At 41.7% G+C, this 20,630-nt stretch overlaps 1 protein-coding gene across 2 annotated transcripts in view; it reads right to left on the bottom strand.

Moving 5' to 3' along the window:
* Nucleotides 1–660: 660 nt before the first annotated feature.
* The window catches only part of DERA (deoxyribose-phosphate aldolase), an 87,925-nt gene continuing 67,955 nt past the window's right edge, over nucleotides 661–20,630 (bottom strand). For both annotated transcript variants that reach the window (XM_006261022.4, XM_059726547.1), the window contains 3 exons: nucleotides 10,098–10,210; nucleotides 4,852–5,001; nucleotides 661–831 (listed from right to left, as the gene is read on the bottom strand). In XM_006261022.4, coding sequence (XP_006261084.1) covers nucleotides 775–831; nucleotides 4,852–5,001; nucleotides 10,098–10,210 — 320 coding nt within the window. In that variant the 3' untranslated portion in view covers nucleotides 661–774. The remainder of the gene's footprint in view (nucleotides 832–4,851; nucleotides 5,002–10,097; nucleotides 10,211–20,630) is intronic.

Below are 20,630 nucleotides of genomic sequence, written 5' to 3'. Positions count from 1 at the left end.
TTTTTCCCAGCAGAGTAGGGAAACATTTCAAAACAAAAAGCCTAAAAACAGGCAGTTGAAAACATATTTAGGAACTTAAGTACACATTCTCTGGTTTTCATTTGTTCCGATTCACCAGAGTACTAACTTCAGAAGCAACCATAGATGCTCAGCTATCATGGAAATCAAGCCCCTTTTATTCTGGAGGTCTAAATATAGATGTAGGCACCTAACTGGTTGGTACTCAAGTTTGAAAAAATTGGTTTTAGCTACAAAGACATTTTTTTGTAGAAGAGAGTAATAGCCACATTTCATGTTCTTAGATTACACTGCCTGAAATTTAATCAGTATAACAATTAATACAGCAACATATCTGTGGCAAAAACTGCAGACCAGTTTAAATGGAAAACCAGAGCAAGATCTGTAGCTCTTAATTAGTGATCTGTAACACTCCACAGATACTTCATATTCTGCTCCAGGAAAGTGTTACCAGACTACTTAAATCTTTTTCATAGTATTTCAGTGTTGCTATTAATAAGCTTTTCAGGCTGGTCTGAAAGAGATTTTACAAGATTACCATTGCGAATCTTTAACTCTTTCAGAACTGCCTCTCCTCAACTTCCTCTGTTGACTCAAGCACCACCAGCAGACATGAGTGTATTTAGAAATACTGTGAAAAAATGAAGAGGCAAATCTAGCCTTTTAATCTTTTCATATGCACATCATTTCAGGAAAGACTTCAGGATATTTTTTTTACAGGTCTCTTACAGAAGTAATCTAGAGTCAATCTCATGTCTAAGCCATTGCGAGGTTGTGGTAGGCTGCATATCTGCCAGTCACATGATGGTAAATCTACAAGGGAAAAGAGAATTTCAGATAGTACTGAACATAACTAGAAATTTAAAAAGTATCATTAGTCATCAAATTAAAGATGCATTGAGAGCAGGTGGATGACACTGATAAGCACTGATTCATATACAAACATGGATAGAGTCTGATCCAAAGCCCATTGTAACCACTGGAAAGTCTCTCATTGACATCCCTGGGCTCTGCAAGACCGATATTATATTTTTTCCCCCAACCGTCTCCATATTCTTCGTTGTTTAGAGGTTATAAGCTCTGAAGCAGGGACTATTTCATCTTACATCTTTGTACAGGCTGTAGCATAAGAAGGGTTTGAATATGACTATGGAGTTAGTTTTCCTTTGGACATGGATTCATGCTGCAAAAACCCAAGCACCCAATTACCACTTCCAGTGAAACTGACTGGAGATCCTGTCATCATACTTAGGCTGTGATGGCAAGGGAAGTCTATTTGCTTTATCACTGCTAAAATCATTCATCCATGTCAGAAGTGTCAAACATATGGAGCCATATAATCTGGCCTGTAGAGCTCCTCGAGGGACAGGAATTTGGTGGTGGGGTGAGTGAGGTCAGGGGTGGCTGTGTTAACCCCTTCATTTCCCTGCCACTACAACTCACCCCACCAGATCCAGATCCAAACTGCATGGAGCCCTGTGGTCCAGATGTAGCCCAGAATGCCAAACCAGTTAAATTTAAGGCAAAAACCCAGCCTGCCTTGCCTGTGTGTTCACTTCAGGAAAACACATGTACAGTAGTTCCTACTGGTGTTCCTTCTTTAACTTTGATGCAAACAAAAAGTATTTGCTTAATAAGTTTTCAAATGACAAAAAGGTAATAAGGTATTAAGTATTCCCAATACTGTGTCGGATCAGATTATTGTACAGAAAGAATTAGATTAAATTAGATAGTTTGTACAGGTCAGTTGCATCTTACGCGGGAGTTAGGTGCTGAAGTCAGCGCGTAAGGTGAAAATTGCGTAAGGCGAAAATTGGTGACTATACGTGGGGTGGGAGGGGGGGCAAGGCTTGCGTTTGCACGCGGCCCCATGCTTAGTGCTGTGCGGCTGGCGGCAGTGGCGCAGTGTGGGGTGGTGGTGGGGATGGCTGCGTGTCGCCCAGCCACCACCACGCTGCCGCTGCTGCCCAGCAGCCAGCTACACAGCTCCGGGCACGGCTCCATGGCAGCAGCAGGAGGTTTTGGAGGCAGTGGCTGTCACCGCCATAATGGGCCTTCAGGTAAGTGGCAGCGCCGTGTGCAGACTCAAGCCCCGCCCCGCCTCCCACCCCATGTATAGTTGAATTCGTGCAAGTTAAATGTGCATATGATGCAACTGACCTGTATTAATAACAATAGTATGAAATGAACACCACATAATTGCAAAATTATACACATCAGTATGAATGTCAAGAATTTCCACTATAAACTGGGAGATCATAGATTGGGGACAATGGAAAACAGAGCGAGTAATCTATGTGTATTGGTGTACACAGGATACCCATAAACTGCCAGTGCGATGAGGCTGTGTAAAAGTGTATGTAATTCTAGGACACATATACTGTATATTTTCTTCTGGAGACAAGGAAACGTTAGTATGATTGCATCGTTCATAAACAAGAACTTAGAATAGTGTGCACAGTTTTAGTCACCTATATTCAAAAAGAAATTAAATGAAACAGGTGCAGAGAAGGGCTACTGATTATCAGGGAAGTAAGGAATTTACCTTATGAGAAGTGATTAAAATAGCTTATTTTGTTTGGCTTAGGAAAACAAAGATTGAGAGTGACTATGATCACTCAGTTATAAATGCACTTGGGAGATAAATACCAGGAAGAGAAGAGCTATTTAAATTAAACGGCAATACTGGAGCAAGATTAAATGGGTACATTTTATTTTCTTAAATACAGTTGGACTCGAAATCTGAAGAAGGTTTTTAACCAATCCAGATCATCTGACAGACTTGTGAACAAGGCAGTAGGGGCAAGTAACCCAAGTTTTGGGTGGATCTTCCTTAAAATCATGGAAAGATTAGTTGATATGATTGTGACAATTTTGGAGTTGAAGTATGTGATATGAGGCTTTCAGGGTTTAATTTGTTGGAATCCCCAAGGGGAAGATGAAAGGAGACTTATTCACTGTACACACAACTTGCCTTCCTCATAGCATGGACCTATGTTTCGGACAACAGCCTTAAGGTGATATGTGGCTTCCTGGTGGTAGGTTACGTGATAGAGCATTTTTTGCCATGGGGGCAGTAGGCTTGTAATCCTCTTGAGGTGAGTTTCTGATTTGGAGGCTATGTCGTTCGCTTATAGGGAACTAGTTTGTGTGAGTAAGTAGGGAGAACTAGACTGGATGATAAACACCACCATTTCTGGATTAGGTCGTCTTCTCATCATCCTTCTTGAGCTTTCAGTACTTGGAGCCCTGCGTCTAATGTCACCCTTCAGGGCTTCACTTGTGCTGGTCATCTGTAGGGGTCAGGAAGACACTTTTTTTCTTTCACTCAATGGATTATTTTGCTTTTAGAGGTTTATATTAAAGTTAGATGTCAGAAATGGGAGTGAGTGTAATGCTGCTTCTGTGGGTACTGAGAAAATTTTGAGGAACCTGGCTGATATATCTTGCTTTCAGGTTTAGGTTAAAACTAATGGGTCAGATCTAGGTTCAGGATGAAATTTTCCTTAGATCAGACTGGTAGTGACCACTGGGGCTTTTCTCTTCAGCATGGTGCCAGTCCTCTGCATATATTTTACCCAACAAATTCCCTGCCACTGCCAGGTCCAAGGCATTGGCAGTGCCCTTAAGTTTCTTCTGATCCTTTCCTTTGACACAGTGTAGTTTTCAGAAGTTTAGGTCCTACTAAAATGCTAAGTTTACTATAGGGTCCTTGTGGCTTGTGGGGGGCAGGAGTGGCTGGAGTGGATGTTCTTCTGGAACTTCTTGGATTTAACTTCTAGTACGTGGTTGTCTGTGCTTACAGAAGACTGGACTTGATGATGAAGGTAGTCCCCTCTGGTCCCTTGTTTCATGGGCCTATCAACATTATTCTGGTTTTTTTCATCTCTACCATTTTTCTAAGGTACCACAGTAATTTAACAGTTGGGAAAAATTGGAGGGGGGGGAGCAGATGGTTGGTGTCTTTTTCCATACATCTTTCTGCTCAACTACAGAAAGGGAGGTCTACTCCCCCTGGTGCTGTATAAGAAGAGGTATCTCCATGAAGCAACAACAAACAGGATTGTAAATCTGCTTCTCATTGGTGTTGCTTGTTGGGTAGGTCCAGTCACATACACTAGAGCTCATTCTTCTGATTTGAATGAAATACTGTAGTCAGACTTGGCAGGCCCAAAGGGTTTTAACAGCTTGTTTTTTAACTGTGGCACAAGATACTTGGGGATACACAGACCCCTTTTGCACACATTGCACTCCAATGATTTAGTTCACTGAAGCATATAAGAATACACCAGGATGAGTGTTAGAACGCCCTTCTTTCACCGGTGCTTGACAGAAGGTGACAAAACTTTCTACTCTGTGTACTGATGCTAATATTGCAGAAGGCTCCCTCTTCTATCAGCAGTATGGCAGGCAGCCGTGCTGCCTCCAGTGATTAGTGATTTTCCCCCTCCCAGCAGAAATAACCTTTTTATACCCATGTCCCTTTTTCCAGCTGAAAAATAAACATGACCTGGCTGCAGTGAACAGCAGCAGCAGAGTGACTCCTAGTGGTTGAAAGCCACAAGATCAGATTCCCTCTGCTCAGCACTGTTAACATGGCCCAGCTTGTTCCTAGGTTAACAGGGATGCTGAAACTTTCTAATCACTCCCCAAAACACCAGGGACATATTTTAAGAAAGCTCATACAGAAGCAAAACTGTAGTCAATCCTTAGTTAGAAACATGTTCCGTTATCCTTAAAATGGCCTGAAAAATGTTTCTGGAAAGGAATAAACAAACACACAAGGAAAGCCTTTTTTTCTCCACTAAGATGGAAATTGCTTATATTACTAACCTGTCTCTCAATGTCTGCCAGCAAACTACTGGCACCGAGACGAAAGAGTTCGGGTTTTAGCCACTCATCCCCTAGTTCCTCCTTCATCAGCATTAGCCAGGTAAGAGCATCCTTCGCAGTACGAATGCCTCCCGCAGGTTTAAATCCAACCTTAAAGTGCAACACAGAACACATTTTTTACTGCACTGCAGGAGAAATCTAAATGTGCATAACTTTCACTGGGAAAAAGAACCCAAGATTATTCTGGTGTATAAAACAGCTTATTATGGGTTAGATTCAGACTTTGGGTAAAGGTGTTGGACAAGCAGAAGTGTCAGCAATAGCACTTCAGCAGTAACCTTGGGAGGCATTATGGCTTAGAAACCATGCCCAGCTTGTGAAAGGTAGTTTCCAGCACACTTCCTGAGAGTCCAATAAGAGAGTGAGGTGGAGATGAGACTCCACACATTTTCTGCCTGTTATGCCCCACATCCATGGTCTGGGAAGAGAAAGAATGGTTAATCCTATGTGCTTGATCCTGTGGTCTGAGTAGTCAGCATAGGGTTGCAAGGGGGAATCCTTATTCCCTTGCACTTGCACGGTGTGTTGCAGTCTAGTTTTAAAGGCAGAACTGTGTTTCCCTTTAGGCACCTAAATGGCAGTCCTGTAGCTCTTTACCTTGTTGCTTTTTGCCCTACCTCTGTGATGTGCAAGTGGACACACATAGACCGAGCGTGTGCAGAAGGCTACATGCTGGCTGAGCATGTACAGTGCGAACCCAGAAAAAAGGCTCACAGGGAAGGGAAGAGGGCACAGGGCAGCTGCCACTTCACTGAGCTATACATTCCCTATCTTCCAATCTTTCCTGGCACCATGTATCTCCTCTTGGTTGTCCAGGGAGGTCAGCTTCAAAAGGAGTGTTGGAGAGGGGACTGGATAATGCCTGATCTGTGGCTTGGTGGTTAGAGCATTGTGTTGGGAAGTCAGATAAATGTGGATTCAACCCCACTGCGGGTATGGAGGTCTCCTACTTCCTCAGAGAGTGTCCTGACTACTCAGGCACTGGGACTAAAACATAGGAGGGTTTCTCCCACTAGTCATGAGTTTATAGGCACCTGCATTTTCATGATCTGGACACACGTGTCCATAACAGGAGGGCACATATAGCAGTATATCTGCCCAGCCAATGTGTAGCCTACTGAACACGCTCAGTCAACATGTGCATGCTTACACATCCACAGTGGAGGGGTAACAGAATTGCAACCTGTGTGTGAGTGCCTAAAATGGCTAGTAAAATGCCATTTAGACACACAAAAGGAAAACAAAATCTTGCCCTAAATGTTTAAACAACACAAGCACAAGTGTAACCTCAGAAATGTGGAAGAGAAGCAGTCCTGATACAGTGGGAGCAATCTGTCAAGCAGCCTGAAATTTCTGGATCTTACAGAAAGCACGTACACAATATTTATAGACTACTGGTCTATATTTCAAGCCTTATTTAGTATGCTAAAATTAATATACATAAATAGTAAGTTAGCTAGCTTGACTTTATAAATCATTCTACAGGGATGAATCAAGATGGGTCTGTTCCTACTAGACATGCGGAGGCTTTTTTTTAATGTGGCAAATGTTGTCTGGAATGACAATATGCATTGGATGTGTTTAACCAAATTAAAACCTGTACTCTGGAAAAAATGCAAATCTGAAGTTCATACAGCAAACACTGTTCTAGCAAAATGTGTTTAGAGCCCCTTGGCTTAAGTGTACCCACATATTTCAGGACAGCAGAATCAATCTACATCATGGTCTCTAAGAGCCATGGAGTCCCTACACTAAAACAGATCACTGATCTGTAAAGTCCATTATCCTGCTTTTAGCAGTGGTCTGTATGCGATGCTCTAAGGGGCTATTTTATGGGCTGCTTGAAAAGCAAGAGGAATCAGCAGCAGGCAGGTTTGCTGGTATCTAATGTAATGCAAGAACAATCTGCAGTGTAGTTAACAATGGTGTTTTTACATTTCCCTGCATCTCAGACTGACTTCCCTTCTTCCATCTTTTTAACTCCTCTGTTTTCCTTCTTCTATGAGGAGGGTTATTCTGAGATGTACATTTGAAGCAATCGTAGACAAGAAAGCGGGAAACCTGTTTGTAGAGTACCATGAGACCATTTATTGGAAATAACAATAATACAAACAGATCATTTTAACTTTTGGTAATATTTCATTTGGACAAGTCATCATCCATATGTAGAAGAAAATGTCTCACATTGGAGCACGCTAACAACATTGTTTCCGAAAGAAACCTCAACCGTTGTAACACAAAACTTCTGATTTCAAAAGGCACAGTAGTAAAAGTGGATGTGGATGTGTCTAGTAGCCCTAGTTTTCAAAAGGAAATCAAATTACAGTAACTGGAAAATGCACTATATTAAACCTGCGCGTCTGTGGTGCCAGTGTTCTCTCAGGAAGAGAAATTCTAATGAAAATCACTTTAGATTTCTCCATAACAGATAAACCTTTTGAGAAACTCTGTGATTGAAACAAGTAAACTTTTTTTTTTCCTTGCTAAATGAAAAGGTTAAAAAAGAATAAATGAATAATTAAAAAATCCCTACTCCTTGCACAATTTTCCCCTTAAACATCCACATTCTAAAAGCTTTTATTTTTGCAAAAAGCTGACAAAGACTAGACTATCCTCCCCTGTGTTTGCCAGCTTTCCAAACAGCACATCTGACTGACGTAAAAACGCAAAAAAATGGATATTTAATTCAAGAGCAGCATAAGTCTAGCTACCACTTCCCTGCTGTTTCACAGCATTTCATTATTTTGTTTAATAAGTTCATCTCCTCAAGAATTTTCTCTTCACCTTATATTATTAAAAGTAGTAAGTTTTTCTGGACTGGGGGTTTCCCAACAGAAAACCAATTTATGTGTGTCCTTCAATAATGACAGGAAAAGATTATTTCCTATTATACTGCACACTTTTCATATCACCACCCCAGCTTATCATTCAATAAATGTTACTCTGCAACCTGTTCCTTTCACTGAAGAAGTTTAATTTCTGTATAAATCTGTTTTTGCTAGCCAACGCCTTGTGAGAGAGCTTCTGTACAGCAACAAAATTACTTTGTTAAAGAAACTATTTAGAAATCTCTTGTCACTGATAAAATTGTCTTCAGTTAATAAAAGCATTTAAAGTCAGTTTACATCTAATTCACTCTCACATGCACACATACTTAATAGCACATTTTAAAGCACAAATGCATTCTTTTAAAATGAAAGGTGAATTTAAACATTTAGTTCAATTAAATGTAAAAAACTGTGTTAACGGGGACAAATCCTGACCTTTGGCCTATTGCTTTTACAGCCAGGACCTGTTTTGAGTATAGCCACAAGTGCTGAGGAATCTTTCTTCACAAAGGTGGTGATTTTTACAGGCAAAAGCTGTCATTCAAGTACACAAAGACAATCTAGTGTGTGGGTCCATGTAGATCTCATTTGGGCCCCTGGCACACATTACATTTAAGACACAATTAACAGGTTAATCACACCTTAAATAGTAACCTAGCCATATGTCAAAGTCCACTTGAGGTGTGAGAATACAGTTAATGAACCACAGAGTTGTTTCACATTTAACATGGAACAGCTTTGTGGCATGCCTTACATTGAGTGTATGGCTGCTGCAGGCTGCACCATGATGATCCTAACACAGCGAAGTGTTGGGATCTGTTGTGGAATTAAAGCCCCAGTCAGGGTTTTGGCAATCAGCTGACTGTCTGCTGGGCCAGGGGCTGGTTTCAGATCCAAGTTCAGTCCCCAACCCCCACTGACATTCAGCTGACTGTCGGCACCTGTGTTTTTACTTGCCGATGCAGGGGGAGCCCAGGATCGTGACCCCGGGCTTCCTCTGTACTGACAAGTAAGGTGCGATAGGGATCTAATCCCCATTACAAAATCATATGTAGCATGGCTGGAGGCACAACTGTTGAGATTGCAGCTTAGATCCCACACAGTCTTAAACTGAATGTCTGTTAAAGGCCTCAGGCTAGCATAAGAAGACATGATGTTTAAATCTTTGCCTGGACTTGTCAGGCAGACTGTGCACACCTGTTACAGCAGGCAGATGTCCTATTACACTATGGCCCTGGCAGCCTAGAGGGGCTGGAAATGGCCTGCTTGAGACGCTTCTCTGTGCTTTTCCCATTGGTAGAAGAACAGAAAGAGGAAGGAGGAATAACCCAAAGATGGCAACAGTGGGGGTAAACTGTGCTTCAGCTATTTGCTGCTTCCTAAGGATCATTGGAGGAGCCAGAGCACAAGGACATGAACAATTAAACAAACTATAGCTCATGCACCTAACTACAGCTAGTGCAGCTAAAAAGGGAGTGGGACTTACTGTGGTAATCAACCTCTGCTTGCTTTTACCCCATGGTTAGTGAAAGTTAAATAGAGGCAGCTCATCCCCCATTTGGCTGAAGGGGGAGCTGCTCCAGTTTAGCCTTCACTTACTGCATGGTAAGAGTAGGCACATGAACTGTTACTGTGCATCAGCTGCTTTGCAAGCAAGTCTCTGCTCACTTTTAACTTGCTGCAATTTGTTCATTTGTCCATACTACAAGTTAGATCAACTCTGAGATGGTACTACCTTACAGGGCTGGCCTAGAATATAAACAGTTTTACTTGGCTGCTTCCTTTTCCATTACTGTCACAAATGGAAGAAAAAATGAACAGAAAAATGGAACTATAGGGCCTGCTCCAACAGTGATACAGAAGGATGGATAGTATTGTATATACTGGATCAGGATCTCAATGACTGTAAATTCAAGAAGCTCCATAAACTTCAGTGCCTATTTACACTAACTTGGGATCAGTCCCGCTGTTTACAAACAGTCACGTTAAACAGCCTAATTTGTTCACTAATTTAGTTTGCTTTAATAAGTTGGTAAACTCCACAATGGGTTAGTGGGAGCTGAATCAACATTACAAAATTTTCCAGGGAGAGGTGCAGGAAGAATTACTTCTTAAATGAGACAAAATATGAGAATTTTCTGCCAAAGAGGTATGCTTCAGAAAGTTATACACAAGTAGAAAGAGAGAGCTCCAAGGAAAGTCAGGCTGCACCTTTACCTAGCACTTACTCTGTCCTAAAAGCAAAGGTGCTTGTGACTTACTTAGATGGTCTGTATCTTTTTATATCTTAAGATTTTACCTCCTGAATGAGATGGTTTGCATTTTATTTATACAGAAGATCTGGGTAGCAAGAATTACCTTGTTGCCAGTTTTCCAGTAGAAATCTCTAATGGCTCGTAGCATGACTATTCCTACAGGCAGGGTGGCATTCACAGCTTCTTTTCCTGTTGAGGTCTTAATAAAGTCAGAACCTTTAAAAAAAAAACCCAAGAGAGCTCCATGATAGTTTTATTATATTATTTTTTTACATCTCTATACTTATGCCATCATGCTTTACAGTTATTATTAAGCTGTACATAAGCCCTATGCTATAGGAATTCTTTTTCCTCTGGAGCTGGAAAGCCAGTCATAGGAATGTTAAGAGGCCTGTACAAAGTTTCAGGCAAACTCAGGAAAGGAGTCAAAGTGACAGCCCAGGAACCCCAACCCCTGCCCTTGTCACAAAGCCAAATATCCCTCCAAGACTCCTGAGGCAATTCGTATCAAACAATTAAATTGTAACATCCTTGTTTTTAAATAAAAGTTGTACATAACTATTTATATTACCATTTTGCTGTAAAAAGGCATTGCTTGTAACACATGCTGGTATTCCAAGGTTACTAATATAAATCTCCATCACGTTGTTTCTCAGAAAACCTCATAGTTCCAGATCCAATGAAATGCAAGTTAAAAATAAAATGACAGATGGAACGTTCAGTATAGCCACATGCTACCGGACCTTTAGTCTAGTCTAGTATCCTATCAGCAACTTCTGGTGAAAGGAAAAGAGAGGGAACCAATGCTAATTCACCTAACTACTGTTATATTATAAACAAAGAAGGAAAATGATCTTCCTGAACTATGTGCCAATCAGTTTATATTTTGATATATGCTGTATTTTAAAAACGTATCTTCGAAAAATGTAAAACCAAAGTCTCTATTGACTGGCCACACCTACACGAGATGCTGGCTGCACAGTAGCTCATTACTACTGCGCAGTAGCATTGTGTGACATGAAGCATGATGTGACGCTACTGCACAATAGTAACAAGCTACTGCGCAGTCAGCACCACCAAAAAACCATTCAGGGATGCTACTTCGCAGTCATGCCAGTTACTGCACAGTCATTTAGTACTTGTGCATGCAAGTACTAAACGACTGTAAGCCTTGTGTAGATGCAGCCACTGTGAACATTAAAGAACCGTCCCAAGACAAAGGAGAGTTAGCCTTGGATGGCTGACTTATTTCTCTCTGCATTTTCATTTATTCTTCACTTTGCCTCCCAGCTCCTGCACACCCCTGTTTTTTCAGTTTTTACAGGAACCCTGCCCTTCCCCACCCGCCCCCAAACAAGCCATGTGGGGTCTGCTTTTTGTCTCATAAATGTCAGTGGTGCACACTCAAGTGCTGGGAACCTACTTTTTGCAGAAAGTAAAAAGTAGTCCAAAAAATCACAAAATCAGGAAAGTAGGGCTAGAATGGACTCCAGGTCTCCTCATCCAACTCCCTGCTCAAGGCAAATTCATTCCTATCTAGACCATCCTAGCCATAGTGTAAGGTGAGACAGTAAGATCTCATCTGAATGACAGCACCTCTACATGCCTCAAATTAATAAGCTGGAGCTGCTTCACCACTGGATACAGGATAAAACTGACCCATTATCGTTACATTCTGTAGCACCAAAGGTTATCCTGTAGGGATCCCAACCAAGTACAGGCTAGACTGTTTACTCTTCAAATGCTCCATCTCATAAAGATCACGGTATGGAAACATAGGAAAATGTTTCATATTAGTGAGAAGGAATTTTACATAAGCAGCAATGGATTGTTGACTGAATGTTACAAAGAACTAGACTCATGCAAGCCAGGAAGTTATGTATGGGCAATTCTCATTAAAAGGAAACAGAACTTGGCATTCTTGATAGTCACATTTTAAAAAAAGGAAATGAAACTTAAACATTATCAAATTCTATGTTTCAGTTTCCCTTTTAACTGCAGAGTTTAAGTCCTTCAGTACAATACTTTTTTCCCCTCATATAAGGTAAGTCAAAGCTTTTATAAGTCTTATAATTACAAGTCTCTATGGTACAGTTTCATTAAAAACTTTCATTAAACAACAGCTGCCCTTGTATATGGTCTTCTAATCAATTTGGTCAAACAGAATGACTTCTAATCAGCTGTTGATAAAAATAGAAGATGAAATTTTAATTCTAATAGATTAACCACAAACTCAAGATAGTCTTCAAAATCCATCTAGCTCTTTTCTCCAGTGGATTTAACGACTATTCAGCAACTCATTACTAAATAGAACAAGATGAACATTTTCCAGTTCATTAAAGAAATGTACTATGTATTTTTGCATTGTCCTCATGATTCGTTACAGGGAGTCTTAATTACAAGATAATGGATAATGGTTATTAAATGCAGACTCCAGTAATGAAGCTCTATTCATTTGCGAGCCTCAGAGACTGGAAAGAGGGGAAAATAAAATTACTAGCTTCAAAAGATTAACGGATCAAATTATTATTCAATTTTGAAAATCTCATTCAGACTTCATAGAAACAAGAAGAGATTAAAAACTAGTATTAGTACAAAAGAAGTGCATTTATTTATTTATTTTTAAATAATATCTTAAGGCTATTACCAGAATAATCAGCTTTAGATGTGATTATTAGACAAACATACAGCCAATTTAGTAGTATCTCCTAACAATGAAAACAATACATTTTTATTTTGTGAACAAATTCTATTTATGCTGCAAGAGGTTACTAGCAGGACTCCATAAAGCATTGTGTGGAACATGGAAGATGTGTGCTAGCAAACAGTACTACAATGTAAGGTATTATTAACATTTTATATTTCACTAATGAAAAAAAAGGATTGAAAAATCCACCACTGCTTCAAGAAGCATGTCATTAAGTGGAATGCATGCCAACCTTGTAATAAGAGTTCCTGGTCATATTATTTACTAGCCCTGGGTTTTCAATACTTGAAACACAAACTGCAGAAAAACGTTCAGCAACAGCTGAACAGTGATTCAGAGGATGTTTTATAAGTTCAAACTGTCATTATCTGGCCCGCTATTTAAAAATGCACATACACAAAGTACAGGCAAGTTTTAAAATATATTCCGAAATAACTTGTTCATTACTCAACATGAGTTGGAAAGTAATTCATGAAATACTAAGGCCAAGATCTTTAGAAATAACTGCTTAAACTTAAGCTTCTACACAATGGCATATAACTATGGTGGAGTACAACTTGGGAGGGGGTGGGTGAGAAAAGCAACTGCTGCTAGCAGTCACACAGTCACAAATGCAATCATGGTGGCAAGCAGAAGTCCCTGGTGCCTTTGTGCCCTGACTGCCCTGCTGCATCCCTGTGTTGCTGCTTCTAAGTCCATATAGGTCCTGAGTTGGGAACATGCAGACCACAAATGAAAGACAGACATGTGGATCTGTATTTTTCGGCTGGGGCCACAGGTACTCAATGACTACTGCATGTCAGTAAGACCTGGATGTCCAGAGTCTTTAGCTAGTGTTGAAACTCCCAGCTGCTGATTTTAACAGAGATTCTGCATAGGCTTAGCAATCTGCTTGCATGTTATGTTACAGGATGCATACATAAAAATGCTTTATCAAACAATGCTAAGTAGTTATGAAGATCCCTTTAGCTTCCTCAGGATCTACTGGGTGCTCAGCACTTTTGAAAAAAATAAGGCCACATATTTCAGTGTCTAAATATAGACTTAGCCTCGTGTTTGAAAAAAATTGGCTTAAGGGTTCAAATAGTTATTACCAAAAATGAATAATTTAAATCCAAAACACTGTAGTTCAGAGAGGATAAAAATCCCTCTAAGGATCTTTCTCCATGGGAATTTTTTTTTGGGGGGGGGGGGGGGAGGCGGGGCATGGAGAAGAATGCTGCTTTGGGTGTATTTCAAAAGTAAAAGCTTTAAGCCATAAATAAAAGAAATGCATTTGTTAGCATCTAAAGATGAGGATGAGCTCCACAGCATAGTTTTAGGCACTTCAGGTATATGAACACACACACGCGATGCAGCACTGGGTGCTGCGTCACATGCATTTGTATAAACACACTGAAGGTGTTTTAGTTTCAAAGTACACCACCACAATTTTCTTAATGCTGATGCACGTTTTGCCATTTATACAAATGTATGTGACATGGCGCTGGGTGCATCAGTTTATGTGCTCTGCAGACTCGATTAATCGAGTCTGCTCTGCCGCACTGGATTTCCAGCACATCGAAGCAGACAAAAGTATGTGTATATAAATGTTCTTATGTAGATACTGTCCTAGCCAAGTGCTTGGCAGTCTTCATTGCAGTTATCTTTGTAACACCTAAGTCTTTGGAGGAGAAGGTGATTAGGAACAGTCAGCATGGATTCACCAAGGGCAAGTCATGCCGGACCAGCCTGATTGCTTTCTATGATGAGATGACTGGCTCTGTGGATGCAGGGAGACCAATGGATGTGGTATACCTTGATTTTAGCAAGGTTTTTGATACATTCTCCCAGACAAGCTATGGCAGTGCAGGCTGGATGAATGGACTGTAAGGTAGAGATAAAACTGGCTGGAGCAGCGGTAGTAATCAATGGCTTGATGTCTAGTTGGCAGCTGGTATCAAGTGGAGTGCCCCAGGGTTTGGTCCTGGGGCCAGTTTTGTTCAATATCTTCATCAACAATCCGGAAGATGGGATAGAGTGCACCCTCAGCAGGTTTGCAGATGACACCAAGCTGTGGGGAGTAGTAGATACAGTGCAAGGTAGGGCTAGGATTCAGAGTGATCTATACAAATTGGAGGATTGGGCCAAAAGAAATCTCATGAGGTTCAACAAGGACAAGTGCAAAGTCCTGCACTTAGGATGGAACAATCCCATGTACCAGTACAGGCTGGGGGCTGATTGTCTGGGCAGCAGCTCTGCAGAAATGGACCTGGGGGTTACAGTGGACAATAAGCTGAATATAAGCCAGCAGTGGGCCCTTGTTGCCAAGAAGGCTAATAGCATACTGGGCTGCATTGGTAGGAGTGTTGCCAGGAGGTCAAGGGAAGTAATTAGTCCCTTCTATTCAGCACTGGTGAGGCCACATCTGGAGTACTGTGTCCAGTTTTGAGCACCCCATTACAGAAAGGATGTGGATAAATTGGAGAGTCCAGTAGAGGGCAACAGAAATGGTGAGGGAGCTGGGAGACTTAACTTATGAGAAAAGATGAAGGGAACTGGGCTTATTTAATCTAGAGAAGAGGAGACTGAGAGGGGACTTAATAGCAGCCATGGGCGAGTAGTGCTACCTTAGTCCTGCGAGCAGTACCGCCGACTGGGGGTGCCCCCACGGCTGATCTTGCTGTCCCGGGGGGTTTCCCCTGCAACTGATTCCACTGCTCGGGGGGGAGGGACCCCCGTGGCCGATCCTGCAACGGCCAATTGCTGCAGCTGTTTCTGGGAGTGCCACCATGACAGCTAGGATGGAGCAAGGGGGCAAGGCCAGCATGCTGGCTTCACCCCCCAGCTCCATCCCCTCTGTCCCTGCTGTCATCGCAGCACTCCACACTCTGATTAGTTGTTTCACAAACAAATCAGAGTGCTCCAAGAGCATTACAGACAGACAGACAGATGCACTAAGCCCTTTGTTATATAAGAATAAGTCACTTCCTGGGCAAGTGCCTTAGCAATAGAAAAGATGGGATGCTATTATAGGCAGCGGAAGCCCAGGGCTAATGGGGCTCAGACCCCCAGATGTGAAGCAGCGGGTAGGGCTGCAGGGCAGCCCAGCCACAGACACCAGGTGGCTGCAGCATAAGTGGGGAGGGGCGCGTATGCAGCCAGGATCACAGCCCAGTGTGTGGAGCACCGGCTGCCCACCATGGCAGGCAAGTACCAGTCAATTTTGTGAAGGGGAAGGGGCGGGGGGAGGGGTGCGATCGAGGCCCCTGCAGGGAGTTGGGTCATGGGCTGGGTGAATGGGGCCCTAGCAGGGTTGGGTCATGGGACAGTCAGAGCCCGGGCAGCTCATCCAGGGGTGCAGGAGAGGCACATGCCCCCCCCGCCCCAATTTGTGTGTTGGGCGGAGGCAGTTGCCACTGTACACTGTGCTTTGCACCCTGCTGCAGCTGCCCAGGAATGGTGCGACACCACATGTGTGCCACCACCTGGCTGTGCCACACCCCCTGCCTGCCTGGTGGCAGGATGTATGTGGCATCACATGGCACCAGAGGCAGCTGCAGCAGGACGCAAAGTGCAATGGCAGCTGCCTCTCCCCATACACATACTGGGGAGGCATATGCTTCCCGGGCCTCTGTTGGGGTGCGCATAGTGGTGGGACCCCCCCCCATGTCCCTGGACAAGCCACCTGGGCTCACTGTCCCACAACCTGGCCCAGCCAAGGTCCCCATTCACCCCAGCCCCTGCCCCAGTCTCTCCTTTACCACAAGGGCCTCAATCTGCGCCCCCATGGCTGTTTCCCTTCTCCCTGCCCTTTCCCCCACAGATTTACCTGCTGGGGGTGGGCAGCACACACGTGCACACACAGCCCCCCCCCCACAAAAAAATTGTTTTTCTCCCTCTGCCTATGGATGCTATATAAAAGGCAAACAAGACCACCTTGTCTTGCAGCCATGTTCTAAAAGAGAAGATAAGAAGGGTTAACCAAAAGATTAGCTTATGTACCTAAGGACAAAATGGTTTTCAGGCTGTGAACCCCAACCTTATAAAGTCACCCATGAAAAAACTCAGGTCTTCAGGTACGCACTTCACTCAAAATAAAAAAAATTAAAGTGGAATTCTAGATTCACCCTTCTCTCCAGGGTTTCCTTAGGTCAGGCGTGGCCACCTGCCGCATGGGTGCCACAAGTGGCACAGGCAGCCTCTCCGTGGCACATAGCAGATTGAAGAAGGGAAAGGCAGAGAATTGGCAGACAGGACAGAAGGCAGAAAGCAAAATAGCAGATCAGCAGGGAAGGAAACAGAAAGTAGAGCAGCAGATAAGGCAGTGGGTATAGGGTTGGCAGTAGAAAGCAGAGCAGCAGCTCAGGCAGTAGAAAGGAATCAGTGGTGGTTGAGGAGGGCATGGGAATAATTTGTGGCATGCACTGCCTTAGATGTTTCCCTGCTCAACTTGTTGCATGTTGAAAATCCGATTCTTAAAAACCCCTGCTATCACAATATGCCATCTCTCTCCTTGTGGGCTCTACTGGCATAGGCATGCCAACAAAGCTACAGCAGCTGTAATGGAGGCACAGCTGTGTTTTCAAATCTGAACCCAGGCCCACAAAAGGACTTAAGTGACTTGCTCAAGTTCTTCAGCAAATCTTGCAGCAGAGCAAAGAACTAAATACCAGGTTTCCCTATTTCATCCAGTGTACTAGCTCGCTGGACTGTCCTACTACTAGACACCACTTCATTTCAAATATTAGAGATCCCTTATGCGTGTAAATGTAATCAGTCAGATGATTAACATTGGAAAACATTATTTAGATGACAATTTTCAGGAACAATATTATGGTTCCATAATTAAGCAATAAGGAATAATAAGCAGCATAGTACTCAAGGAGTAATCACAACCTTTGGTTTGCAAAGTGCCTCAAATGCCCTGGGGGAATGATTATTTCCTGATAACTGCAAGTTCCCTGTAGTTGCCTTACTCTTAATAAAGAAGATATTTTAAAGTGCCAGCCATAATAGTTCATACAGAATCTTGCACATGGGTAATTTTACAAGAACTATTTAACTCCTAGTAGAACACTCATGAATGTTTCTTGATTATTGTAACAGTTCACAGTATGAAGCAATAAGGCAAAATTATATGCTCCTATAAGACTCTGTGTCACATGAGAAACAATGGCATCAGACTAAGTTGACCTAGAGGCACATACTGAGTATGGCAGTTACACTGGCAGCTGTGAACGTGTCTCCAATATTCCAGATTTTATGTCCAAGATTCAGAAGAGAAAAGGAGTGCCTAAAATTACAGAGCCCTTATATAAGGGACTTGATTATTGGAGCTGATCAGTGCTCAGCCTTTGAAAAATGAGGTCTCTTATTTGGCAGCCTACATGGTTTTTTGGCATGTAAGAACATAAGAGATGCCACACTGAACCAGACCACAGGTCCATCTAGCCCAGTTGTTTTCAACCTATGGTCCATTTATCACTGGGGGTTCACAGGCTATGTCTAAGTGGTCCATGAAAGATGACTATGATCAACCAAAAGTATGTAAATACCCACAGTTACAATTCAAAGGGGTCTACATCTACATTCAATTTTTTTAGGGGGTCTGCAAATTAAAAAATGTTGAAAACCACTGCTCTAGCCCAATATCTCACTGTGGCAGACAGCAGATGTTAAGGGGTAATGAAAAGCCTATCCAGAATGATCTGTCCCCTGCCCTTCTTCTTTTACAAATTTCCAGCAGTTAAAGGCCTAAATTCTAATCTGGAGATTACAGCCCTACCAGAGTGTTTAACACCTACTAATGATCTATCCTTCATGAATTTGTCTAATCTTTGGAACCTGGTTAAACTGTCAGCCTCTATAGTATTGTGTGCCTACTTCTGAGCTATGATATTTTTAATTGCTGGCCTATGATTTTACAGAATAGTTAGTTATATTTTCAAATGTCATACAGCATACTTCTCTGAAAAGTACCTGTAAAATCCACATTGTAGGGCTCAGCATTCATTATATCTCAGCAAATCCATGATTTTTTTTCCTTTACAAGTAAAAGAAGGATCTGCTAGACCTATCACCTCCACTTGGGTTTCGAGATATAAAGTAGGTTCCTCCCTTCTTGCTTACCAACCTCAGTCATGACAGTTCAGCAGAATAAATGCCCTTGTGGTCATTTATGTGCATTACACACATGAAGGGATGAATCATGAAGTCCTTTCTTATGCAAAATTCTTTTACAGTGATTCTGAGAGAATCTGACATTAGAAATGAATTATACATGGCCGGATACTACATTATTGTAATGTCTATTTCAGTTCTCCTCAAGACAGTACCAGTTAATTAGTATTGAGTTTCTTGCATGTTTATTTAAATCATGGTTCTCTAGGAGGTTCAAAAGAGATGCACCAGTTTTTCTTATGCATCAGTTTGGCCTACATGGTACTTCCTCTTGGTATTTTGGTGGGTAGCTCTCCTAGTTCAACCTTGGCAGGACAGTATTGTATTGGGCATCATCTATGTTTAGATACAATTTCATTTCTCCTAGGTAATGTTTTTCTCTTCTTCTTCTTCTTTTTGAGTTACAGCTTGGTACCATTCATGTTCATAGGATTTTGCCTATATTAAACTTATTCCCATTTTGCAGATGGGGAATACACCCCCCCCAAACCTCCCCCCCCCTAAAAAACCTTACCTAACTTGCCTAAGTCCACCTAACAAGTTAAAAAGCAAGGTACAGAAGAATGAGTCCTGACATTCCACTTATTTCTATTATAACCCCTGGAAATCACATTCTTCCTTTGAACTTATTTAACCCAAATAATGTTTTTTAACAGTATTGTTTGCACTGTACTACTTATAAATCCACTGTGTTTCTGAGTGCAGAAAAATATATAATGGACACAGCTATATGCAAATTTGCACACACTGGAAATAACGATGTATGTCTAAACCTGAATGCTTTAGTGTAAAGATTCAAAACATTTGTATTTTAAAAAATGGGAAGATCTAGCCCATTAAACTAACTTTTCAGAGACTGAATTGCACTGCATTGTACGCTAGCTCATATTTTGGGTATTTTTTCCTCCCCCCATAAGGAAAATTCCTCCCCCATGAGGATTTTTTCCTCCCCTATTTACATGCCTTTGTTTAGATCAATGTCTATTAATATCAGAGAATGTTGTTCGGTGTACCCTCCATTACAAACCAGTACAAACCCTAAAATTTCCACCAGTAATCACACTATGATTTGAAAGAAAGTGACAAATATATAAGTTTAGTTTAGACTCCTAGCATGATGCAGCATAAAAAGCAACATATTTTTAGCAACTGGATTTAACTTTGCCCCTTTACTCTTGACATGAAGTTTGAATCAAATATGTTAACACTAAATGCCAGGTATTCCTGTATCTGTGTCTATTAACCAGTGTCATCATTACATTGAAGAAAATGCTGCCTAAGGTAGACTTAACAATAGACCACACTGAACAAAGCAACTAGAAAATTAGTCTATGTTATCAAGATTAGAAAGTGTAATGAATTTTAAACTTAATTTTTAAAAAGCATACATAATACAACCAAAAGAATGATATGTCAGTTTAATCAAGTATCTTTTCAACGTTTTATAATAAAGTACTTAAATACACTACTCCTGTTGTACCTCAGAAAAAGCAATTGGTTTGGGGAATATGTGTCACATCTTAAGGACTAAAGTGACCAGAGTCTTTTCTGCAATGAAGCTTTGCAAGAAGGAGTAGGGGAAGCACCAGGATGCTGGTGCCAGTTCCCTGATTCCATGCCCTGTCAATGCAGACCTGTAAGTCAGCAGCCATGATTTTTTCCCCTACTATCCCTAGACCCTGATCCTGCAATCAGTCCTTATGCCTGAGTAAACACAACTCATGTTTACAAAGGCTTAGAGGAGTGGATCCTCAATGAGTCATATTT

The sequence above is a fragment of the Alligator mississippiensis genome, chromosome 4 (genome assembly GCF_030867095.1).
Source record: "Alligator mississippiensis isolate rAllMis1 chromosome 4, rAllMis1, whole genome shotgun sequence".
In the NCBI taxonomy this organism is placed as follows: Eukaryota; Metazoa; Chordata; order Crocodylia; family Alligatoridae; genus Alligator; species Alligator mississippiensis.
Note: the sequence above shows the minus strand (reverse complement) of the source record. Positions and strands in the feature narration are given on the sequence as shown.